Raw genomic sequence first — 25370 nt, forward strand, 5'->3', positions numbered from 1 at the left:
ACATGTTTCCTATTGAAACCGAAAGTCTGGATGTATTGAAGGAATCGTCCCATTTCTTTTTACGTCACAGCCATGAACCATGATTTTCCACATGCTAGTCGTGACTGGATGTATTAGGTGGAGGAACATTCTCATTCTAGAGAGCATTTGATTGGACAAAAGTATGTGTAGTGCAGGATGAGTCATCAATATTTTGGTCAATTTTCCCAGAAGTCCGAGACTGTAATTTGTTATTGCATATATTGCTAAAGTTAATTTAGTCAACTTTTAGGAGTACACCAGCTTATAGTTGGCTTCAAAGCTAAAAGAAATAAAACAAAAGCCACAAAACTTCCATTTTGATTTTAATGAGGTCTCTAATCATGAACTAACCTGACCTTCAAGGCTAAGTAAAAACATATTTACTGAAGGAAGTTAGTTTTTCATGACTGGTCTGCTTGTAATTTTCACATGACTATCTCTGTTTTGCAGTGTTATCTCCAATAGTATCCAGCTCTTGGTTCAGGACCTGGATTCAGCATGTGACCCAGCGCTCGCAGCTTTGAGCAAGGTAAACTTAAACTTTAAACTTTAGAACTGCCCTGAAGATGAGCACATGCTTTCCTGTTACACTGTTAAAAAGCTTTAATTGTCTTTAAAATATGTGTGCTTTTAACCAAATCAGTGTGCCTTTTTTAGCATTGAACTTGATTTTGTGTGTGGTGTATGTTTGTACAGATGCCGTGGCAGAGTGTGGAACATGTGGGAGACCAAAGCCCGTATGTGACCTCTGTAATCATGCACATCAAACAGAACGTGCCCATCATCAGAGACAACTTGGCCTCCACACGCAAATACTTCACCCAGTTCTGCATTAAGTTCACCAAGTCAGTACTGCAGTCAGTTATTCAACACCGCAACAAACCCAAAGGCTCTTTTATAACCCACAGTATTTTCGTACCTCTGATTTGAAACCATACTGACCATTTTAAATTCATCTATTTGTTTCAGCTCCTTCATTCCAAAGTTCATCAACCACCTCTTCAGGTGTAAGCCCATCAGCATGGTTGGAGCAGAGCAGGTAGGTGTAGATTCAGACTGGAAATGGACTGGGTTTTACATACATGACCCTATATTGCTAGAGTACCTCCAGTAATCTTTGTTTCCACAAAGCTTTGTAATAAAGATGCTGTTCATTAGTGGGTTCAAAAAATGTCTTTTACTTTTCCTGAATAGCTTCTACTGGACACACATTCACTCAAGACTGTTCTGCTAGACCTCCCTTCTATCGGCTCTCAGGTGGTCCGTAAAGCCCCGGCGAGCTACACCAAAATAGTTGTTAAAGGAATGACTCGAGCTGAGATGATCCTCAAGGTGGGAACCTCTTATATGGATTCACAGCCCTTAAATGTTTAATAATTCACAATATTTTCACCAGATTCAATTTTAAACAGGCTTACCCATTGATAAATTCACTATAGGGAAGTCTTTAATGATAAGCTGCTCATAAAGCTCAGTATGGCACAGTGCTTGTTTGGAGTTATTTACCAAGCTGTGCGTGTCTTGTTTAATGAGCTTTCTGTAATAGACAGAAAGTGCTCACATGCCTTGGCTTTCCTGCCCCGCAGCCTGTATGCTGCTGAGGGAAGTTTATTCTAAAGAAAAAAAAAATCACGTTAAGTAAGGCACATACACTCACTGAGGACTTTATTAGGAACACCTGTACACCTACTTATTCATGTGATTGTCTAATCAGCCAATTGTGTGGCTGCAGTGCATAAAATCATGCAGATAGGTGTCTGGAGCTTCAGTTAATGTTTACATCAACCATCAAAATGGGGAAAAAAACTGATCTTAGTGATTTCGACTGTGGCATGATTGTTGGTGCCAGACAGGCTGGTTTGAGTATTCGTATAACTGCTGATCTCCTGGGATTTTCATGGTCAACGGAGAATGGCCAGACTTTTTTGAGCTGACAGAAAGGCTACGGTAACTCAGATAAACACTCTGTACAATTGTAGTGAGCAGAAAAGCATCTCAGAACGCACAACGTGTCGAACCTTGAGGCAGATGGGCTACAACAGCAGAAGATCGCGTCGGACACTTTATTAGGACTACTATAATGAAGTTCCTAATAAGGTGCTCAGTGAGTGTATAATGAAATTAAAAAGAATAAAAGTATACCAAAAAGAGAGTTGACAAGACAGAGTTTTCGTTTTCATCATTGTCCTCTGTTTTTGAGCAAGCTGACTTGTTATCCTGTCCTCAATCAGACGTACGATGGAAGATGCAATGGAATATATGTTGCTTCATTGTTTAAAGTGCTAAAGTAGCAGAACTGCGGCCAAAAAACATGCTCGCTGTGGTCCATTTATGCAAAAGTCCACTTTCATATCTGTTCCGCGAGTGCTGTTGAACTTGCGCCGGCCCGGAACCACTGTCACGTCACGAGTGATTTTGGATGCTCCACATTAATGCAATCTCATGCATGAGGCAAAGCAGTGGTTGGATGGAAGTGTTTCTTCTTATGAATAATGTGGAGAAACGCTCAGAATCTAATGACATAGACACATTCTCTAACCAATCACATCTCAGACTTTACGTATACACCTCAAATTTTGTGAGGTTACTTTTATGATTGGCTAAACCTCCATGTACTGCTTAATTCACACAAGTCAGGCCAAGTTGCTGAATACTTAATAGACATTGATCTGAAACTTAGGTGGTTATATGTGCTTATCGTTGTGACATTAAAAGCAATGATTTTGGCATTTTGGTAGCATGTGGAACACTGAAGTATACTTTGGCCTCACGTTTTCATGAATAGTCTTTGTGAATTATGGTGGGGGCTTTGCGTTTTCAACGTGAGAGTGTGTCTATATAGTACAACATGCTCAATTTTTTTTTTTTCAAGAGATCAAGAAATGTCCTGGGGCCAGATTCACTAATAACATTTTAAAGAAAAAATGAGTGAAAAAAATAGTTTGTGAGAACATTCTTAAGAAGGCTTTTCGGGAATACAAAATATTCGTAACTTTTTTTCTTAAAATAGAAAATAAGAAGAAAATAGTAGTTTTTAAAATAAGAATTTTATTCTTAAAAATGTTTTATTCATGAATCTGGACCCTGTTTACCATAATACATCACTTTTAATATTATGTATAGACAGAGGCCCTAGTTGCATAGTTGAGCTTTGTATTGTATAATGGAATGTAGTAGATGATGGCGTGTGCCTCTTCCTCTCCCTGATCCCCCAGCCCAACCTTTTTCTCCCTGACCCCTATCTCCAGCCCTACCCTTGCTCCCCAGGCTTTTATGAGGCTCTCCGGGGCTTTCCTGCTCCAGGTCTTTTAACTGCCTGGAATTCAGCCTTAATCCACTGAATGTTCAAAATGGGATCAGCTCTAATTATGCAAGATCATGCAAAGGCCATTTACAATGAGAAAGCACGCTACAGGAAAACAGTGGCTAGTCTCTGTATCACCTCAGGAGACTAGGACGGCCTGATTTATGGTGATCATTGAGCCATAAAGTCTTATTAACTGAATTGTTCAGTTTTTTTCTCTCTCGCTAAATGAGGCCTCATTGATCTTTATGACAACATCATTAGATGAGTTTGACCACAGCGATGCATCGGCCAAACATTGGTATCGGCTGATAAAAGCAATTCTCTGCACTCTGACTTTGACTGATTATTTAAAAACAAACGTTTATCAGCACTGATTATTTTCTATCGAAAGGGGGCAGAAAAATATCAGACGATTAGCCTACAAATTTTGCTGTGTTTGAAAGAAAATGTCTTGTGTTGAATTTCTTGGAATTGGGTTAAAATGACAGTAATTTGAATTTCATAAGGTGGAACTTCCTTTAAAACTTTTATCGCAACTAATTTGATTACTTTTGAAGTTGAATAATTAATTGTTAGTGATTTGGAAAAAAAAAGCAGAACCTTGAAATTATTGTTATCAGCAGATATTCTAAATAATCGGATATCGGATCGGCACACAAATTTTGTATAAGTGCATCCCTTCGCAATGTAAATGTGTTGATGAACACACGACCAGTGACCTAGAATGTGTTTACATGCATTCCTTTTTTTATGGACAGTTGAAGGTTTGTATAACATAAAGCTGGCCTTGATTTTGACATGTGTTCAGTGGGTCTTTAAAATCTGGTTAGCATTTAATGATTAGCTTTGTAGGGCCCCAGGTGCCTCTCAGGTAATTACTTCCATCTCCATCAGCATTTTGCTGTGCAGTTCTTGGGAGAGCAGTTCAGAGAAGTAGACCAACTAAAATTATGTTGCTATTGTTATGCTAAAATGCTTTATATAAAAAAAAATTTCACATCAATCTACACTCCATTCCCCATAATGACGAAGCAAAAAAAGTTTTTTGATAACTTTGCAAATGTATAAAAAAACTGAAATATCACATTGACATAAGTATTCAGACCCTTAACTCCGTACATAATTGAAGCACCTTTGGCAGCGGTTACAGCCTAAAGTCTTTTCGGGTATGATGCAACAAGCTTCGTATACATGGGTTTGGGGATTTTCTGCCATTCTTCTCTGCAGATCCTTTCAAGCTCTGTCAGGTTGGATGGGGACCGTCAGTGAACAGCCATTTTCAGGTCTCTCCAGAAATGTACGATTGGGTTAAAGTCCGGGCTCTGTCTGGGCCACTCAAGGACATTCACAGAGTTGTCCCTAAGCCACACTTGCGTTGTCGTGGCTGTGTGCTTAGGGTCATTGTCCTGTTGGAATGTGAACATTTGGCCCAGTCTGAGGTCCTGAGCGCTCTGGACCAGGTTTTTATTAAGGATATCTCTGTATTTTGCTGCATTCGTCTGTCCTTCAACCCTGACCAGTCCCCCAGTCTCTACCGCTGAAAAACACCCCCACAGCATGATGCTACCACCACCATACTTCACCTTTGGTATGGTATTGCGCAGATGATGAGTGGTGCATCATTTCCTCCAGACGTAACACTTGAAATTGAGGCCAAACAGTTCAATCTTCGTTTCATTAGACCCCACAGTTTGAGAGTCCTTTAGGTGCTTTTTTTGTGATTTGAGATTTGGAATGCCCTATTCTCAATGCACTCCAAGTCCTTGTGGTGGCATAGTGAATCACACACAAATCTCAGCTGCTTCCGTGTCTGAGACCGTCAACCTGTGCATCTTATCACATGGCTTGTTGAGCGCATTACCGTGGAGACAGCACATGTGGACGCTTCGTGCCATCCACCGCGGCATCCACGCACAACTCACCAAGCGCCCCACCGAGAGCGAACCACATTATAGCAACCACGAGGAGGTTACCCCGTGTGACTCTACCCTACAGAATGTATTTGCAAATGTATCAAAAATCTGTTTTTTACTTTGGCATTATAGGGTATGGAGTGTAGATTGATGTGAAAAAAAAAACATATTTAAAGCATTTTAGCATAAGGCTGCAACATAACAAAATGTGAACAAAAATTAAGGGGTCTGAATACTTTCTGAATGCACTGTACTTTGCCTTAGCAGCAAGGGTTCTGCTGCCATGTGGTCTTCAAAAGCCAAGTGAATTAGTGGAAGTAAATTTTTTTTTGTATCATACATAGTGGAACAATAGCACAGTCATTTACCACCTCAGTCTCACTTAGTCATTGTTCATGAGTTACACCAGTCAAGTGCGACAGCCGCTAAGCAGTTTACGGGTGAAATATGACCTTCATCGCTGGTGGTGGCTAAGGCTTGGCTGCCCACATGATCCTTATAATGGAGTAAACATGGAGAGTAATCTGTTAAATATGTCTTTACTTTCTTTCCTTTACTGGGAATGGGTTCCTGCCCATTCAAGGGCCCAAACCTCAGAGAGATGTGAAGCTGAAAGAGTTAGTGCTAGCCAAGCATACTGCAGCCTGTGAGACGTGGCTGTTTTCCACAGTCTCTCTTTTGCCTGTCTAAGAACCCCCCATTTCAGCTCTTTTTGTAATTGAATGGAAAGGCAGACTTTCTCCCCCTCCTCTTGCTTTCTCTTTCTTTCTCATTTATAATGTAACTACAACAAGCCTCCTCAAGGCTTTTCCTTGGCCTTTCTCCAGGACAGTCGCTAAATAAATCACTCTGTGGTAAGGAAGGAACGTTCAGTATTCAAGACGATCCAAAGCATTTATGCCCCTCTTTATTTTGACCATTGCCTATCCTGGCCCCTGCAGTTGTGGAAAGCAAAAAAAAAGGAAAGATAATGGGTATAAAGCCGAAATTTTGAGGGTGCTGCACCGGGTTCTCTTTAAAATCCAGCAAAATCTGTCAGCCATGTGTTCCTCTGCCCTGTTACAAATCTAAATAATCACAAGCTATCCTGTTAATATTTTTTTCTCCCAACCTTGGAGGGAAAAGAATCTGATTAATAATGCACCCCATTTAACCTTTTTTACTACTCATTTGAGACTCTCATTATACTAAAATAAATTGAGGCCAATTCAGCTTCATTCATGCATGAAGTAATTGCACTGTTTATGTGAGCTCTAAATAGACGCTTTATGGTTTTGTCTTTGTTTTCAGCCATTACTATCTCCTTGTCAACTTAAGTTGTCTCTCGCACCCACAGATGGGCTAGTGTGGAAAGCCCAGCTGTAGTTTAGCTGACTTGTTTCTCTTCACATTTCAGGTGGTCATGGCCCCTTACGAGCCATCAGTGGTCTTTGTGGACAACTACATCAAGCTCCTTGCTGACAGCAATCCTGAGACTTTCCAGAAGATTTTAGATATGAAGGTGAGTCTGGTTTAGGGATGTGCGTAACTAACAATTTTCATAATCGACTAGTCAGCTGGTTGTTTGAACTAGTCGACTAGTTGATGTTAAGGATAATGTATAATTAGGCTCCTTTCACGTGACACAGATCAGATGCGTTTCAGAGTGATATAGGTCATATGCTAAGTGCTGAACTTCAACATGGTGAATAATGGATGTTCAACAAATAAATACATTAAATAAATATAACATCTTATTGTACAAAACTATCAAAGAAATAAGACAGTCTCTAACAGAGAGTGGCACAAAACCACTTATGCGCATCCTGATTGCAAAATTACCTGATTCGGTGTATCCGGAGTGCTTCAGGGCGATCATTGCTGCACATTCAAAAGTGCAAAACTGCAAGATAATAATGCAGGTACACATCTAGTTCACGAAATCAAGCAGTTTAAACCTTTTTTACTGCAACTATTTATTTCAGCAGTGTCAGACAAAATCAGAAAAAGACTTTGATCATATCATCTCACAAATATGGGAAAGTCACTCACAGCAGAGAATGTAATGTCCGACAGTGATCGTCTTGAAATGTGTTTTGAGGCAGCGTGTTGCTGTAATAACAGGGCATATAAAGACTCAACCTAAAGCACTAAAGAGATGAAACTTCTTGCAGAGAGTTTTACTGTGCATCCACATTGAAATGGCATTTTTTTACACCGTAAACCACATACTTTGGAAAACAATGATGTAAGGAAACTGAAAACTGAGATTTCAAACAAAAAATTTTCAGGCCTGGAAAAGTCATGGAATTTTTTATAGTGAATATAAATGTTTGTAGTTATGCTCAATCACAAATGGCTGCGAACCCTGATGAAGCATACAATCTCACGCTCTCTCTGCATTTATCCATAGGGTCTGAAACGGAGTGAGCAGAGCACTATGCTGGAGCTCTTCAGACAGAGGTTGCCCACTCCCCCCTCAGGACCAGACGGCGGTCCTTCATTATCCTTCAGTACCCCCACCCCTGAACAAGAATCCTCCCGCATCCGCAAACTTGAAAAGCTAATCAAAAAAAGAATCCAATAAATTCAGTATGACCTGTATTGCCATAAATAAACTAGTGTGAGCGTTCACTGGCACACACCCTTCTGCATTCACTGCTGTTAAGACATCAAGGCATGAGAACATGTCTACAGTTTCATCATGGTGAAAAAGATGTGTAAATAGTACTTCTATGTCTCTATGTATTTATGTTCTCTTACAGATAAGCAGTGTCCAGTCATGGTTTAACTTTGGTGCTTTCATGACTTTACTATGAGCCTTATGATTAAAGTCTTTAGAGGATGATGTAATTTTCTTAAATGCAACATTAAGGGGATTAATGAGTTGTTTGTTGCTTCCCCCCTTTTCACTCCACTTTACAACACTAAAACTCAAGGCTCCCATAGTGTATGTCATTTAATTTGCACATTTCTCTGAAATGTCTTTGCACTTAAAGCAAAACAGAGGGCAGTGTGACTCAGAGAAGTAACCTGCTGCTATTCTGGCAAAAAGTCTTCTAGCCTGGATTTCCAAATCAAATTTGGAAATCCAACGTGTTCATAATTGTCCCTTCTTTATAGCTGTAAACGACTGTGTGGAACTTGGCTTTTGCTTTGGGTAAAGGTGCCTGTGGAGTTGGAGACTCAGTGGGCAAGTGGGATGGGAATTTGCATATAACAAGGTCTCCAAGTTGGAGTTTCTGCTACTCCACAACAGAGGAACTCCAGGCTTCCTGTCTCCCGCTGAAATGACAAACCACTTGTTTTGCAGTTTAAAATGCTTTCCCAGGTTGGAGTGCACAGAAAGAATCACTCGTATTGTAAATGTTTTAACCCTGCAGGAGCTGTAAGGGAGAACATTTTACCCCTTGCGCATTCCCTAGTCATATTTTCCCTGTGTACAATAATTGTAGTCTATAGGAGATTTTTGGAATGCAGAAATATTAGGGTTTGTATTCAGTGGGGATGCATTCTTTTCCTTCAAGTCGCTTACTGTTGTAAAAGACGTGTTTGTTTTTGTCAAGTGTTTGACAAGAGTTTTTTAGATTATTTTTTTTGATAACATTATGGAATCTGTGTACTGTAGTCTTTACCATTTATTTTCTGCAAATGGCTTTGTATTTGATCACAGACCTCAACAGCAGTGCTTATCAAGCCAAAACATGTACAATAAAGGTAAGGTTTTTTTAATGTGTTAAAGGAATATTCCAGGTTCAGTACAATAAGACAACATTTAATCGACAACATTTGTGGCACAGTGTTGATTACCACAAAAATGTATTTCGACATCTCTCATTTTCTTCAATCTGGGTAACATTGAAGCACTTACAATGGAAGTGAACGGGGGCCAATCCATAAACGTTAAAATACTCATGAGTATTTGTACAGTGCACAGTTTCAAAAGTATTGACACAAAATGTAAACAATATGGGCGTTAACATGATTTTAGTGTGATCAAATAATTTGCTATAACTTTACACAGAAAAGGATATCACATTTTCAACTTCGTTACCACACTGTAAAACCTAAAACGACCATAAAAACTTAACAGCTCCGATAACACGAGTTTTAACAGAAGAATATTGTAAGTGCTTTTATAAAATTACAAGATTCACATTTTTGTGTTTTAAACCCTCCAAAAATTGGCCCCTGTTCACTTCCATTGTGTCTCATTATAACTTTGATTATTGCAGGGTTTTTTTTTTAAAGAAAAGGAGAAACGAGTAGAATGTTTTATTTATATTTTTGGTTGTCAACAAACTCTGTAGATTGGTAGTTCACAAATACTGTAGATTGAGCTTAGCTTGAATTGATCCCTTTAAGAATGGGTTAATGTGATGAGTGTGAATTGCAATATTTTTGCTCTCCTTGTTGATGATTTATACTGTCGACTGCTTCTATTTAAAAATTCCTGCTTTCAGATATAACATTTTATTTGTTAAAATCAAAATCTGTTCTGTTTTTAATATCAATCTGCTTATATAAATTGTAAGAGCTTGTCAATAAGATATGTTGCCTGTCTTTGCTTTGGGATTGACAGTTATTGTCCTTGTCATTTGATTTGCTGCATTTGCCTTTCTCATCGGTCTGATTTTAAACTTGATGTATTAAATTTGGTCTCAATCTAAAGGAAGGGCCTTTTGACTTTCTCTAATTGGCATTCCAATCAACAGTTGGAGGCAGATTTATAGGCGTTTCCCTTCTCGCAGTCCTGTAAAACAATGCATGTCTTGAAGAGTAGATGATTTTGAATGCAGGCAGACTGACTAGGGGGTACACGTGGATTGCCTTTCCAATGACCCACTGACTGAATTCGCTCGAATGTGGATTAAGGGGAATTTCTATTCTCCCACTTTTTAAGACATTTGAACAACAAGCCCACTATTTGCAGTCAGTCAGCGGCTTCTTCAGATCTGGGTTTAAAAGTCTCGCTTAGTCAACGGGAGCGGTGAGCCAGCGACACGAAACGGATTATCGACAATCGTTCGTGGCATCGCACAGCTGGTTTTATTTTAAATGAGCTACTCGGATCGCGGCTAGACCGGTTTCCCCACAAGATTAACAACGAAATACAAATTTGAATAGGATTACATTTAAATAGATTATTAGGCGAACTTGTTGCACTTAAAAAAAAAAAACTAAAAAAGAAACTTTTTAAAAAGCAATGGTGGGAAGACTCAGTTTGCAGAATGTGTCTGACGACGATCCGCTGGATATGAATTTTAAAGCTGATCGACCGCTTGACAGTCCGGACTCCGGTCTGCCTCCGAGTCCCAGCCCGAGCGTTTGGTTACTGCAGGGCACCGGGACGGGCACCCCGATTACTGAGGACGAGAGCAGAGCGCCAGCTGTGGTACGTCTGATAAATCTTCTTAAAAGTTTATTTAAGCAGTGATTTATCTTACTTGGACTGTACATGAACTTCGTATTAATTTATTAAGCATTTATATCATCATCACTGTCCATATGAACACATTACATTTCTCTCTGACAGGACAGTGATGATGATATTTAAATGCTTAAACAATGCTTGTTATTGTCATTCAACTGTAACTGTATGCTGCAATCTCCAAATGTTGTCTTTTTACTGCAGGGTGTTCCTCAGTTGCATGCATTGTCATATGGGGAAGGAATTGAACTTGATCCTCTGCCATTAAAAGAAATAAGGTAAATGTCAACCCAGGTAGGCCTACTATAACCCTGCCGAATGAGTTGTTGCAATAAGGCTCTGTTAAATGCATTAGGAATCATGAACTAACGATGAACAAAATATGTTCACAGCATTAATTAATATTGTTGTTACTTTATGAAAAGACAACTGTTAGTCCGCGTTAGTTCATAATGTAATAACTCATATTAACATATGGGACAATGACGTGACGCTCATATTTTGTCCAGATCTGACTTTGAAATGATCCAAAAATAGATACAAATTTTAATTCACACAAAAAAAATTACTTGAATACACATGTTTTATGAAGAAAGTGTTTTTTTTTACACTGAGTTCTAAGTCAGTGTTAGTGTCTCTAAAAAAAAAATGCCATGTGGTGTAACCATCCACAGACAGAAAACTTGATTGAAATATTTTATTATTTATTTAAAAAAAAAAAAAACAAGCAGTGAAACAATTTTATTTAAAAAAACAAATGATTAAGTCCTGGTATAACCACCATGTAGGTGGTATTTTGAAAAGAAGAAGAAAGGAGCCATTTAGACCATTAAGATTGTTTGTGAAGTTTAAATATATATATTTAAATATATATATATATATATACAGTACTGTGCAAACGTTTGAGGCACTTGGGAAAAATATTGCATAGTGATGATGTCTTCAAAATAATGCCATAAATGGGTTTCATTTATCAATTAACATCAAACAAAGTCTAGTAAACATAAAAAAATCTAAATCAATATTCAGTGTGACCACCTTTGCCTTTAAAACAGCCCCGATTCTCCTAGATACACCTGGACACAGTTTTTCTTGGTTGTTGGCAGATAGGATGTTCCAAGCTTCTTGGAGAATTCCCCCACAATGCTATCACATGTCATCTGTTGCAGGGCTCCCTGTTCTTCTATTCTATTGAAAAAGTAATGTTTGGGAGTCTAAAATTTATTTTCCTATTGACACACTAAAGCAGAAGATATAAATAACCATCTTAAGACAAATGTTTTTGTGAAACATCTTAAGAGCCTAAAACCTTTGCACAGTACTGTATTATATTGTATATTATTAGATGTTAATACTTTTATGAAAAGGAAAATATTATTTAGGTCATATTGAGTAACCCTGAGAAAACTTCTTGATGTTCTTAGACTTTGTGCATTGTAGATAATCCAATAATGCATAAAGTGTTACTGATTTGTTTTCAAGCATTTATCTTGAGCAGCTCAAGTCATATGAAACACTAACTAGTTTCATGTGTTTTTAAAGATACACATCATCAGTGCATTATGATTCATATCGGCACTTCATCCAGGATGTGACCTTGCAGCCCAAGGGTTTGGGGTTGGAGATGTGCAGCCAGACAGTCTTGGCCCTGCCTCAGAGTACTTGGAGACATTACAAGACCCAGCTAGAGTTCCAGCCCCGTCAGCGGGTGCAGCGCTATCAGAGCACCACCATAGTGTACCCCAAACACACCCGGACCTTCTACACCACCCAGCTCAATTATGATGGCCACAAGGTGGCCAAGCGCTTCTTCTCTGCTATAGAACTACAGGCATCTGACTGTAGGACTGGTCTTTGAAAGACAGACTGGCATCTGTGCCCAACATTTTGCCCATGTACTATTTATAAACCACTGCCTGCATTCATTGTGTCCCAAGAAGAAAGAAAAAAGAGGAAACTCAGACTAAATTGTTGCTAGTTCCCAAGACTGATGGTTTTGTAGCAAGTTTGTTTTAAGATGAAGGAGATTACGCAACTGTGTTGCTTTGTTTATAATGGCTGGTTAAGTTGAACATACATGTATGGACGTTTGGATGGTTTGCTCGATCACTGTGGTGGTTGATTTTACAATGGTATTAATTGTATGTGGAAGTGTGGTTTGTTGTTTACTGCTGAAATTCAAGTTTCAGATATTCTGCTCTAATATTGGACCATCACTGCTTTGAATGGTTAGTTATAGATGGCATTAGAGCAATATAGGATTTACTCTTGAGGGCAAACTGATTTGCCCCATCATGAATCCAGTGTTGGTGTAATAGAAATGCATTTGAGTGTTTAGGTTACAAAGTCAGATCTTCCATACTATCACATAATTCTATGTAATGGATCACTTGAGACCAAGAAGAGAAAGTTCACGTGTATTAGGGTCTGTAAAGCTTATTTTTGATTTGGGTATCTTTGCACAAGGATAATTATAGGTTTATGTGTTTAGAACATCTGAAACTCCACCACTGATATCTGAAACGGACAGATCAATGTTTTTGTTGTTGTTTTTTTTCTGCTGTAATTCTCCATGTGGATTTAAGTCAGACTTTTATGCATTTTCTTTATTTTATTTAAAAGTTTGATAACACTTTGCAATAAGGTTCCTTTCATTAACATTAGATAATGCATTAGATATCATGAACAAACAATGAACTATATATATTTTACAATATTTATTCATCTTTGTTAATGCTAGTTAACACAAATAAAATTGTTCATTGTTAGTTCATGTTAGTTCATAGTACATTAACTAATGTTAAAAAACAACTTTCAATGTTGTATTAGTATCCACTGAAATCAACATTAATACATGCTGTAAAAGTAGGCTATTGTTCCTTGTTAGTTTGTTAACTTATGCTGTTTACTAATGTTAACAAATGAAACTATTGTAAAGTGTTACCAAAATTTGCTTGCAAATACAACTCTTGGTTTTAGTAAGTTGGTAAGTTATTCTTTGTGTAATTACTCATGAAGGAAAAAAAGAGAAGTGAGGTCACTATTCGAAAAGAAGGATTTGTAGAATAAGTGAAATAACTTTCAAAAGCACTTAAGTCTAAATACATGTTTTTATTAGAGGCACTTTTATGCTGTATTTATTTAACTTCATTCTGGTTTTTATTGTCTTTAATTCTTAATCTGCGCAGTAATTAATGGAGAGGGAGAGATGAAAATGTTGCATGTTTCAAGAGATGTGCTGTCAAAGTCTAAAGTCTTTTAATTTTTATTCTATGTCGCAAATGAAGTGTTGAACTTAAATAAATTCAGTTTTTAAAGTGACATGTTTGGATTTTATTGCAATGTGCGTTCCCTGTGTACGTTGTGTACAATGCTCTTTAGTGTTCTCGACAGCCCCCTAGAGGTGTGAGGCAGTACTACTGGAGATTGTCTGTATAACCCGGCCCGACCCTCCCTTGAAAACATTTTGAGAGCAATAATTTATTAAAGGTAAACAACTTTAATATAAAACATGTATTCATGTTAAAGTTTCATTCTCACAAGTTCTCTTTTGGACTTTAATATGTTATTATTATTTGGAATCAATTAACCAAGCTCTATGTTGTTGCTGTGACCAACTGTCAACTTCATTGGATATTAATGGAGGTCACGGTCTTGTTCAGGTCTTCTTGGGCGACCAGATAGCGTTGCCATCTGTTGGCTTTATAAATCTCAATCCTCTTTTCCTCTGCCACAGGAGCTGCCAGTACGCCAACACACCTATCACTCTCCTGGGGTGGGCTGATCGATGCTGTCTTATTTTTTGATTGATTGTGTCTGGCGGCAGATCCGGACATCTATTTGTGTTTTTTTTTTACCCTCCTTTTGCCATTTTTGGCCTTTTTAGTCATCCTCTTGGGGCATCCAGGCCTGTTCTTCATGGTCACATCAGGTGTTGCTTTAGTTTCTATTGATAGTCTCTTAAACATTTGGTCTATGTGGGTTTCCTCTGGTGTTGTTTTCAGTTGATGTATCTTAAGGGTGAATCCTCTTGATACTGTGATACCTGAGAAAGATTGTAATTTGTATCATTCCTACCGAAAAATCAGTTTAAACCAGCTTCAGCTGGTTTCATAGTCTTGGTCAAGATGGTATGTTGCTGGCTTTAGAGGGACTTTGCTGTTTTTCAGCTGGTTAGGCTGGAAGACCAGCTACATCAGCTGGAAACCTGCTTAGCCGGGCAAGGAGACCAAAAGGAGACCAAATCATCTATGGGCTGGTTGAAGATTTTTTACGTAACTAGTGGGTAAATGGTTACTTTAAAGAAACTATCTTCTGTAGAGAAACTTACACATCATTCTTCATGTATTCCTTTCAGAGTAAAACTACCCACCGGTATTATAAGAATGGGAATGAGGTGGTGTAATTTGACATCTTGTTGTGATTGATCCACAGTTGCATTTCTGGCACATCATTTTCTTTTTCGTAATAACTTTGGACATCCTCATAGTAATTATTTTATTTAAATGGAGAAAAAAATAAAAAAGTTTAACTACACTACTCAATGGCCAAACTACCATTACATCAAATATGAGATACCATGGAAACCATTTAGTGGTATATGCCTGGTGGTATTATATATCTATGATTTTATTGTGACACAGAATTTTTTATTTTAAAGTAGGCTTTTTAAATAACCATGTTTTGGTATTATTCGGAATAAAGGCGGTGGGTCATCAGATACATTTGCATCAAAGATGTTAAAGGAGGTGGGTCATCAGATACATTTGTAGCTAAGAAGTTAAAGGAGGCAGGTCATCAGATACATTTGTAGCTAAGACGTTAAAGGAGGCGGGTCATCCGATACATTTGTAGCTAAGAAGTTAAAGGAGGCGGGTCATCAGATACATTTGTAGCTAAGACGTTAAAGGAGGCGGGTCATCAGATACATTTGTAGCTAAGACGTTAAAGGAGGCGGGTCATCAGATACATTTGTAGCTAAGACGTTAAAGGAAGCGGGTCATCAGATACATTTGTAGCTAAGAAGTTAAAGGAGGCGGGTCATCAGATACATTTGTAGCTAAGACGTTAAAGGAGGCGGGTCATCAGATACATTTGCAGCAAAGATGTTAAAGGAGGCGGGTCATCAGATACATTTGCAGCTAAGATGTTAAAGGAAGCGGGTCATCAGATACATTTGCAGCTAAGATGTTAAAGGAGGCGGGTCATCAGATACATTTGTAGCTAAGACGTTAAAGGAGGCGGGTCATCAGATACATTTGTAGCTAAGACGTTAAAGGAGGCGGGTCATCAGATACATTTGGAGCTAAGACGTTAAAGGAGGCGGGTCATCAGATACATTTGCAGCAAAGACGTTAAAGGAGGCGGGTCATCAGATACATTTGTAGCTAAGACGTTAAAGGAGGCGGGTCATCAGATACATTTGTAGCTAAGACGTTAAAGGAAGCGGGTCATCAGAAACATTTGTAGCTAAGACGTTAAAGGAGGCGGGTCATCAGAAACATTTGTAGCTAAGATGTTAAAGGAGGCGGGTCATCAGATACATTTGTAGCTAAGACGTTAAAGGAGGCGGGTCATCAGATACATTTGTAGCTAAGACGTTAAAGGAAGCGGGTCATCAGATACATTTGTAGCTAAGAAGTTAAAGGAGGCGGGTCATCAGATACATTTGTAGCTAAGACGTTAAAGGAGGCGGGTCATCAGATACATTTGCAGCAAAGATGTTAAAGGAGGCGGGTCATCAGATACATTTGCAGCTAAGATGTTAAAGGAAGCGGGTCATCAGATACATTTGCAGCTAAGATGTTAAAGGAGGCGGGTCATCAGATACATTTGTAGCTAAGACGTTAAAGGAGGCGGGTCATCAGATACATTTGTAGCTAAGACGTTAAAGGAGGCGGGTCATCAGATACATTTGGAGCTAAGACGTTAAAGGAGGCGGGTCATCAGATACATTTACAGCAAAGACGTTAAAGGAGGCGGGTCATCAGATACATTTGTAGCTAAGACGTTAAAGGAGGCGGGTCATCAGATACATTTGTAGCTAAGACGTTAAAGGAAGCGGGTCATCAGAAACATTTGTAGCTAAGATGTTAAAGGAGGCGGGTCATCAGATACATTTGCAGCAAAGATGTAAATCGGTACTGGCCTCAATGTATCCTCCCCATCAATGCACAAGTCAGTCCTGCATGCTCAGAGGTACATTGTACAGTCCAGCACCTCAGTATTGTTATTCTCCCCAGCACTATAACATTATTGTTTCATGACCTCAGTCTTTCTATGCTTTTCTTTTGTTCTACCTCAGCCGCATTGAAGAATCAATGGAGCATGGAACTGTACAAATGGATGAGGTGAAGGGTTTAAAGAGAAAAAATCTCTATGAAAAAAGCTTCAGTCAATGCAGAGCTTCCTGAAGCGGCATCTAAGTGTGAGCCTTCTGTGCTACCAGTCTTGGTGTGAGATGAAGACTGTTTACATAGTCTCTTGAGACCACATGTCAAGAGAAAGGAGATGCAATGTACTGAGGTACAGATTGGAAAACAAATTAATTTATCAAGAGGTGAAGACTAATGTGAACTATAAAAGATTAAGTTTCCCCCTTATTGTAATGAATAGTGCCATATCAATTATTATGCAGATTCATGATTAATGCACAGTTATTAATCTCTTTAGAACTGGAAATACAGGAGCATGTCCCTGTTCATATCCTGAGCAGAGAGGATTCAGAAGCCATCAACTTCTCAACATGTTACACATTATAGGTCGACCAATATATCGGTTTTGCCAATTAACAGATTTCTGAAACTATCGGTTATCTGCAAAAATCCACACCGATAGTTTTTCCACATTGCCCCTAGTGCTGGAGCAGCTGGGAAGGGTCCGCTTTCATTATACAGTAAGAGAACGGCCTCTAGAGGTGAAATAAAATGAATCACTTCACTGATGCCTTGTGATGTTTGTTTTGACACTGAGGCAACACTCTGCATGGAGCGGAACAATGAAAAGGTATGTATACAGTACCCTACAGTGCACTTTGTCATTATAAATAATTACTTTGTTGACTAGATGTTGCATTAGTAGAAAACAGCAGTATGTTTGCCAATGAGGCTAACATTAAAGCTACTTCAAGAGGTGGAAACAATGTCACAAAAATACACGCAAGTCCTACCCAAATGTTTACATTTCATGATTGCTACAATCTATTTGCATTAATTTATATCCAGCTGGTTTATGCTTATGCATGCATTAGCCAGCTAAGTTGCATATTTAAAGCTAGTGACGTGAGAAAGCAAATTAATATCCTCATGCAGCCGAGAGAAACATATAAACAAATCAGAAACGCAATTCAATTAAATGTTTTTGACTGTAAATCGATGACTTCAGATCGATCACATTATTGCATAGGAGATGGCGCCAAGCACATGACACAGACTGAATGATGGCTCAAATGACACAATGGAACTGAATGAGATCTTGTTACTCATGCTTGCTTGCTTTGGAGAGATAATATACCTTTAGTAATTGTTGTATTGCATGTGTAATAAGTTCTTATGTACAATTATTATGTTGTAATTGTTTAAAAACGGAAACACTTGACCCTCCATGTTTTATTTAATTTTTTTGTTGAGTTATAAGCTTTTTTTGGGCATGCCACTGAAATAGGAAATCTATTAAAACACCTTCAGAACTTAAAGGGTTAAGTGTTGTTTTCGTACTCAGAATGAGTTTCTGTTTTTGTGTAATAATGTTTAACAATTACATAATAATAATAGTTTTTTGTGTGTTTCAGGAGAATGTGTGCGAGAGTTTCCTGTGTTTGGTGTACTGGAAGGTGTTTTTATCATGGGGGTCATTGATGAGTTGAGGTATAGGCCTACCCAGCAGGGGGAGCTGGTCCTAAATGTTCATAAGACTCGCAAACAGAACGCGATGCCTTGGAGTTGGAGTTATTTATTACAAGATTGGCCTTTGTCCTTGCTGATACCAGGAGTTGATATTTGCACTGTTTTTTGTTTTTTGTGCCTCTTCTTGCTCTCACTGGATAAGTTTAACGATGTAAGAGTTCAACATTTAGTATTACCTTTCAAAATAAAGATAATTTCATCTGTTCTGTGCACTCTATTCCCATACATCTGTTTGTGTTATTGTGTCTCATTATTAAATTAAAATATGGAAAACTGTAATAATAAAGAATGAGTGGGACCTGGGAAGCTCAGTGAGTATTGACGCTGACTACCACCCCTGGAGTCGCGAGATCGAATCCTGGGCATGCCGAGTGACTCCACACAGGTCTCCTAAGCAACCAAATTGGTCCGGTTGCTAGGGAGGGTAGAGTCACATGGGGTAACCTCCTCGTGGTCGCTATAATATGGTTCTCGGTGGGTGAGATGGCGTGAAGCCTTTTTTTTTTTTTTTTTTATTTATTTATTTATTTATTTTTATTTTTTTTATTATGCAATATAAAAATAACAAATACATATACAAAAAAGAACAATGAGGGTTACATTACACTTTGACAAAGCTTGTTATACTAGTTTATATGCATTACACCATAAAAAAATAAAAAAATAAATAAATAAACAGCAGAAAAACATGTCCTTTTTTTTTCTTCCTTTCTCTTTTTCCCTTTTCCTTCCAAAAAACCATGTAATAAACATAGTCAATTTTGCACAATCATAGGATACAGATTGACAAAATAAAAAAAAGAATAAACAAATAAAATAAAAATAAAACGGTAGAGATATAACTCATGGTACATGAAGGATCTCATCATATTTTTTCAGAAAAGACGTATATTTTCTATTATCGATTGTTCTTAGTGATTTGATTAAATATTTGACTTCACAAAGGAAATCATTAAAAGTAGGAATTTTCTTACGAAACCTTTGTTTGTGAAAGTAAAATTTTGCCACAAGGATAAGAAAGTTAACAGTAGATTCTAAAGATTTGTTTGGGTTTTCAAAGAGACAAATTACATCCTTTAAGTAAAGATTACTGATCATATTAACTTTAGAAAAACAATAAGAACTTAAATCACTCCAGAAAATTGAAGAAACATTACAAGAAAAAAACAAATGACAGACGTCTTCGACTTCATTATTACAGAAGGTGCATACCTCATCTACATCACAGTATTTGGACAAATGTGCGTTACAAGGGTGTATATTATGCAAAATTTTAAAATGCACTTCTCTCATTTTATTGGGTATACAATATTTAAATGGAAGTAACCATGTTTTCCTCCACTGAATGTTATCTATTATAGAATTCCAAAAGAATTTTCCTTTTGGAGTACATAGGTTTCTAGATTGAGAGAGTTGACGAATAAATTTATTATTACAATCTTTACTTAAAAGTGAAACACCATCCAGACATAACAAAGATAATTGTTTAGAACATCCTCATAGGTAAGGGAAGCTTTCATCAAACATATTAAACCACTTGGAATAGCCTTTGTAACAGAGTTAAATTCTTTAAACTGGATAGGATATTTGTAGATATTCATACAACTCTCATAGGATAGCAAATCACCATTAGAGTTGAATAGATCTGCAATAAAAATTATGTTTTTATTAAACCATTTCTCAAGAAATAATGATCTATTTCTAATTTTAACATCTGAATTATTCCACAAGATGGTTTTATGGGGGGAAAAGTTGTGGTTGTAAACCAATTTCCAAGCTAACAGAGCTTGTTGATGAAAACTAGCCAATTTAATGGGTAATTTACCAGTGGAGTAATTACATTTCATCAAAAAGGAAAGGCCACCTATCCTTTTAAATATGTTATTTGGGATAAAATACCACAAATTGTCTAACCCAAGCAAGCATCTCTTTAACCAATTCATTTTGAATGTGTTGTTGGTATCGTCAAAGTTCAGGACTTCAAGACCACCCTCACTTCTTTTGTTTGCTAGAATATATTTCTTCTATTTGTGAGATTTATTATTCCAAACAAAATCAAGAAAAATTTTATCAATATTTTTGGAAGTGTGATTATCTACAGCTAAAGACAGGGAAGGGTACACAAACCTGGATAATCCCTCTGCTTTGGATAAAAAAAACTCTGCCTAAAATTGACAGATCTCTTTGTAGCCAACTATTAAAAATAAATTTAGTTTTGGACAAACGTGAAGAAAAATTCAGAAACTGTGTACTAATTAAATTTTTCATTATATGAATCCCCAAATATTTCACTTCATTTTTAACTGGTATATTTTCAATTTCAGATTCTGCATTGTCAAATAAGCACATAATTTCACACTTGGATAAATTAAGTTTGAGTCCAGAAGCATTAGAGAAGGCATTAATTGTAGCTAATTCTGGAGAGACTTGCTCTTTATTTTTCAAGAATAGAGTAGTATCATCTGCTAATTGTGAAATACAAATCTCTCTGTTAAAGACACTAAGACCAAAAAAGTTATCATTTCGCAAAATATCAATGGATAATGTTTCCACAACCACTAAAAATAACAATGGGCTTAAAGGGCAACCCTGTCTTATTCCGCGAAGAATAGGAAACCTAGGTGATGTTCGTGAATTTAAAATTATACAGCTATCAATCTCTTTGTACAACATTTGGACAACATTAATAAAACTGGATGGGAATCCAAAGGCCCTTAAAGAGCTTATAAGGAACTGGTGCTCTACAGTGTCGAAAGCCTTGTAAAAGTCAAGGAATAAGATGATTGCATCAGACTCAATTTCTTCTTTGTAATCAATAAGATCTAGAACAAGACGAGTATTACAACTAATATGACGTCCTTTCATAAAGCCAGTCTGTGTTTCATTGATGATGTGATGTAAATGTTGTTTTAATCTCTTGGCAAATATAGAAACAAATCATTTATAATCAAAATTTAAAAGTGTAATAGGACGCCAATTATCAATTAAAGTTACATCTTTGTCTGGTTTGGGAATAAGAGATATCACTCCTTGTTTCATAGTGGGAATCATCGTTCCAGATTTTATACATTCTTGAAGCATTAAAAAAAAGGGTTGCTCTAAAATTTCCCAGAAGTGTATAAAGAATTCTAATGTGAGGCCATCGCAACCAGGCGACTTCCCTTTTTTCATCGATTTCATTGCATCCCTAATTTCACTTAATGAAACAGGAGCCTCACATAATAACTTAAATTCATCACTAATTTGCGGTATATAGTTCTTAATTTGATGTAGGTATGAATCACTTTGGTTTGCTTGAAAATCAGAGGAGTATAAGTTTCTATAAAAATTTGTGACAAAATTCTCTATTTCTTCAGGGTGTTTTGATACAGAATTTTTAATTTGCAAAGCAGAAATGCTTTTCCTTTTAAAATTCCTTTTCTCAAGTGAAAAAAAAACTTTTTTTCTCTCCCTCCTCAATCCATCTCAGCCCTGGACCTAACGAAGGCACCTTTAACTATTTTAATATATATCTGGTCTAATTCTAATTGCATGGTTTTTAACTGACTAATTTCTGTAACAGAGAGATTCTCTTTTTTGATTAAGTTATTAATGTTGCTTAACAAGTTAGCTTCTTTATCAGCATTAACCACTTTAAGGGCCTTAGCTCTATTAATAGCTAGTGATCCAGCTTTAAATTAAAAAAATTCCCAATTAGCATCATGTGACTCAAGCTCATTTTTTAAAAATATTTGTTTAACTAATCTGATCATTAAATATTTTATCTTTTAGCAGAGTATTGTTCATCTTCCAATAACCACGCAAGGTATTCTTCCTTTGTTTTGTTTGCAAATTCAACTTAATTACTAAGTGGTCCGAGAATGGAGCATAATGGTGACTAACATCAAACACATATTGCAGTATCTGTTGAGAAATCAGAAAAAAATCTATTCAATTGCGTGAAGCCTCCACATGTGCTATGTCTCCGCGGTGACGCACTCAAGCCACGTGATAAAAAACGCGGAGCAAATGAGATTTGTCCTCTGCTACCTGGATTGGGGTGAGTCACTACACCACCACGTGGATTTAGAGCGCAATGGGAATTGGACATTACAAATTAGGGAGAAAATCTCTCTCTCTCACACACACACACACACACACACACACACACACACACACACACACACACACACACACACACACACACACACACACTATAAAGATAACAATAATAAAGAATGAGTAGTTGTGTCCTAAATTTCGACTGGTAGCATATATACCTGTTATTGATGTGGGACTGTATAAATTGCTCTTTGATTGATTGGTCAGAGAGGAAATGAAGAAAGACCACATTCTGAATCACCTTAAACTGTGCTCAGGTCAAGCACTTGGTGCAGGTGTTCAGGCCTATGTTCAAAGCATTGGGGTTCAGATGGCCACATTTGTGGAGCTGGTGGATGCTCTTTTAAAAGCTGTGTGTTCTTCTGACCTCCAATACATTGACCTGGTTCAGATTAAATACTATCACCAAGGCTCTAGTGGACCCATTGGGACAAGAGTCACTCCTTTTGATGAAGCCCAATTACGGGGAGAGCTTGAGGGTTATCTAGCCTACTCGACAGGTCAGAGGGAACCCAAAGGGGTGGACATGATTCCTGGAAATGTAGGCTGACCATATTTAATTACCTTTATTGATATTTTTACCTTTGATCTTTTATACTTTTATTATTCCCTTATGTGATCTATCAGTTTTTGTTTTTAATGTGATGTGAGCATTACTGTGCTGCTCTATAATGATAGAGTTAGGCAGTAAGAATTCATAATGCATAATGTTTTTATTAGAATGGATTTAATAGAACCAGGCTGAAAGTTTTCTCCCTTTGTTTGCATTCAGAATATTTATCGTAATACTTTTTTTTTATCATCAGACACATTCTTGCAAGATATTTGTCTTGTCTTGCATATATATTAGTAATATGGGATTGTCTAATTGAGTGTAAAAGGTAACTGTTTTGTTGCATCATGCTTTGAAACCGAGATGTGCATGTATTCACAACTTAGAGCATTATTGTAAAAAATAATAATAAAAAACTAAATCATGTAATTAAAAATAACTAACTAAATAAATTAATAGTATAAATGTGTAACTAAAAATGTACATGATGGAATTTGTGCCGTTAGATGGTGCTATAGCACAGTTTCTTATGTACTGAATTTCTCAGGTTTCTCATGTTTGGTCATTTCTGTAAAATGACAAAGGAATATTCCGTGTTCACTACAAATTAAGCTCAATTGACAGCATTTGTGGCATAATGTTGATTGCCACAAACAATTCATTTGGACTAAAATCACAAATCTGGGTTCCAGTGAGCTTTTTACAATGAAAGTGAAAAAGGCCAACCCATAAAAAAATATAAAAAGTATAGCCACAAACAGGGTTGGGAGGGTTACTTTTGAAATGTATTCCACTACAGAATACATGCTGTAAAATGTAATTTGTAACATATTCCGTTAAATTGCTCAAGGTCTGTAACATATTCTTAATACTTTGGATTACTTCCTCAGCACTGGCAGATTTTTTTTCACTTGTTTTGACTATAAAAACTTTTCCAGTACAGTAAGACACAATACACGTTAAAAATACATTCTCTGAAAAACCTAAATATCTTATGCAGTGTTGTTTCTAAAACAAGACAAATCAAATTGATATTGTTTTAAGGATTTTTCGATATTTTTACTGGAAGACAATAAAAAAATTATTATCAAGTATATGATTTTTGCCCTAATATCAAAGGTCTTACTAGAAAAAAAGAAATTATGATCCAACTTGAATTTTCTTGATAAAAAATATGATCGTGTCTGCTAACATGTGCATGTAAAATGGAAAAATAGAAATTGCATTTTAGTTTATCATAAAGCTGACAATTTACACAAGGTTTCTTTTGCTCCAAACTTACTTCAAACTCACTTCTCTGTCTGCTTGTATGAATGTAACATCATAAGAAAGTGTTTCACCGCAGTTCAAATGCACTTTGGATCGCATCATTTATATGAATAAAATGTTTTCATCTGAAAGGAATAAATGCAAAGTAATCTCTTCATTAATCAAAATTATTTTTGAATGTAACTGTATTCTAAATACCAGTGATTTATATTGTAACTGTAGTGGAATACAGTTACTTATATTTTGTATTTTAAATACATATTCCTGTTACTTGTATTTCATTACTCCCAAACCCTGAAAACAAGACATAAACAAAATGTGTCTTAACATTAAAACTAACCTTTATATGTTAAATTATAGAACATTTTACAACTTCGTTGCAAAACCCTAAAACAACCATAACAAATATGATTTAAACTAATTTACAGCTCAAATAATCAACAAGGTTTAACAGAAGAATAAATGTGTGTTTTTTTTTTATAAAATTAGAAGCTTCACATATCTACCCCATTCACAAACTGGCCCCATTTACTTCCATTGTAAGTGCCTCATTGTAACCTCAATTTTTTTCTAAATAAAAGGAGGGACAAGTTGAAAATATTTTTGTGATAATCAACATTATGCCACAAATGCTGTCGATTTAACTTGTATTGAACCCAGAATGTTATTTTAATATGACAAATGACATTATAAATATGACAATATCAGTGTTGCTCCTACATAGAATAGCAAAGCTCAATTTGACTGTTATTACTAATATTAAAGCAGTTAACAATGACTTGTGGGAGTGACTGGAAATGCCATTTTTTGATTTGCTGATCTTTAAAAGTGACAGGCTAGTTTTGATACGGAAGATAAAGCCATACTGTAGTTTGTTTAATTGGGCTTGAAA

General features: G+C 36.8%; 2 protein-coding genes and 1 pseudogene across 3 annotated transcripts in view; all 3 read left to right on the forward strand.

Moving 5' to 3' along the window:
- Positions 1–9871, forward strand: part of LOC127629886 (vacuolar protein sorting-associated protein 53 homolog) — a 39442-nt gene extending 29571 nt beyond the window's left edge. For both annotated transcript variants that reach the window (XM_052107173.1, XM_052107174.1), the window contains exons 17-22: positions 472–550; positions 718–866; positions 991–1060; positions 1216–1353; positions 6638–6742; positions 7634–9871. In XM_052107173.1, the coding sequence (XP_051963133.1) occupies positions 472–550; positions 718–866; positions 991–1060; positions 1216–1353; positions 6638–6742; positions 7634–7807 (715 nt within the window). In that variant the 3' untranslated portion in view covers positions 7808–9871. The remainder of the gene's footprint in view (positions 1–471; positions 551–717; positions 867–990; positions 1061–1215; positions 1354–6637; positions 6743–7633) is intronic.
- A 156-nt stretch (positions 9872–10027) lies between these two features.
- LOC127630112 (refilin-B-like) lies at positions 10028–13925 on the forward strand. The gene is made up of 3 exons (XM_052107544.1): positions 10028–10615; positions 10856–10929; positions 12194–13925. The coding sequence occupies exons 1-3, from the start codon at positions 10427–10429 to the stop codon at positions 12507–12509; spliced, it is 579 nt and encodes a 192-aa protein (XP_051963504.1). The 5' UTR covers positions 10028–10426; the 3' UTR covers positions 12510–13925.
- Positions 13926–16820: 2895 nt separating this feature from the next.
- Positions 16821–23229, forward strand: LOC127629503 (exonuclease V-like; annotated as a pseudogene).
- The last annotated feature ends 2141 nt before the right edge of the window (positions 23230–25370 follow it).

The sequence above is a fragment of the Xyrauchen texanus genome, chromosome 36 (assembly GCF_025860055.1).
Source record: "Xyrauchen texanus isolate HMW12.3.18 chromosome 36, RBS_HiC_50CHRs, whole genome shotgun sequence".
Lineage (NCBI taxonomy): Eukaryota > Metazoa > Chordata > Actinopteri > Cypriniformes > Catostomidae > Xyrauchen > Xyrauchen texanus.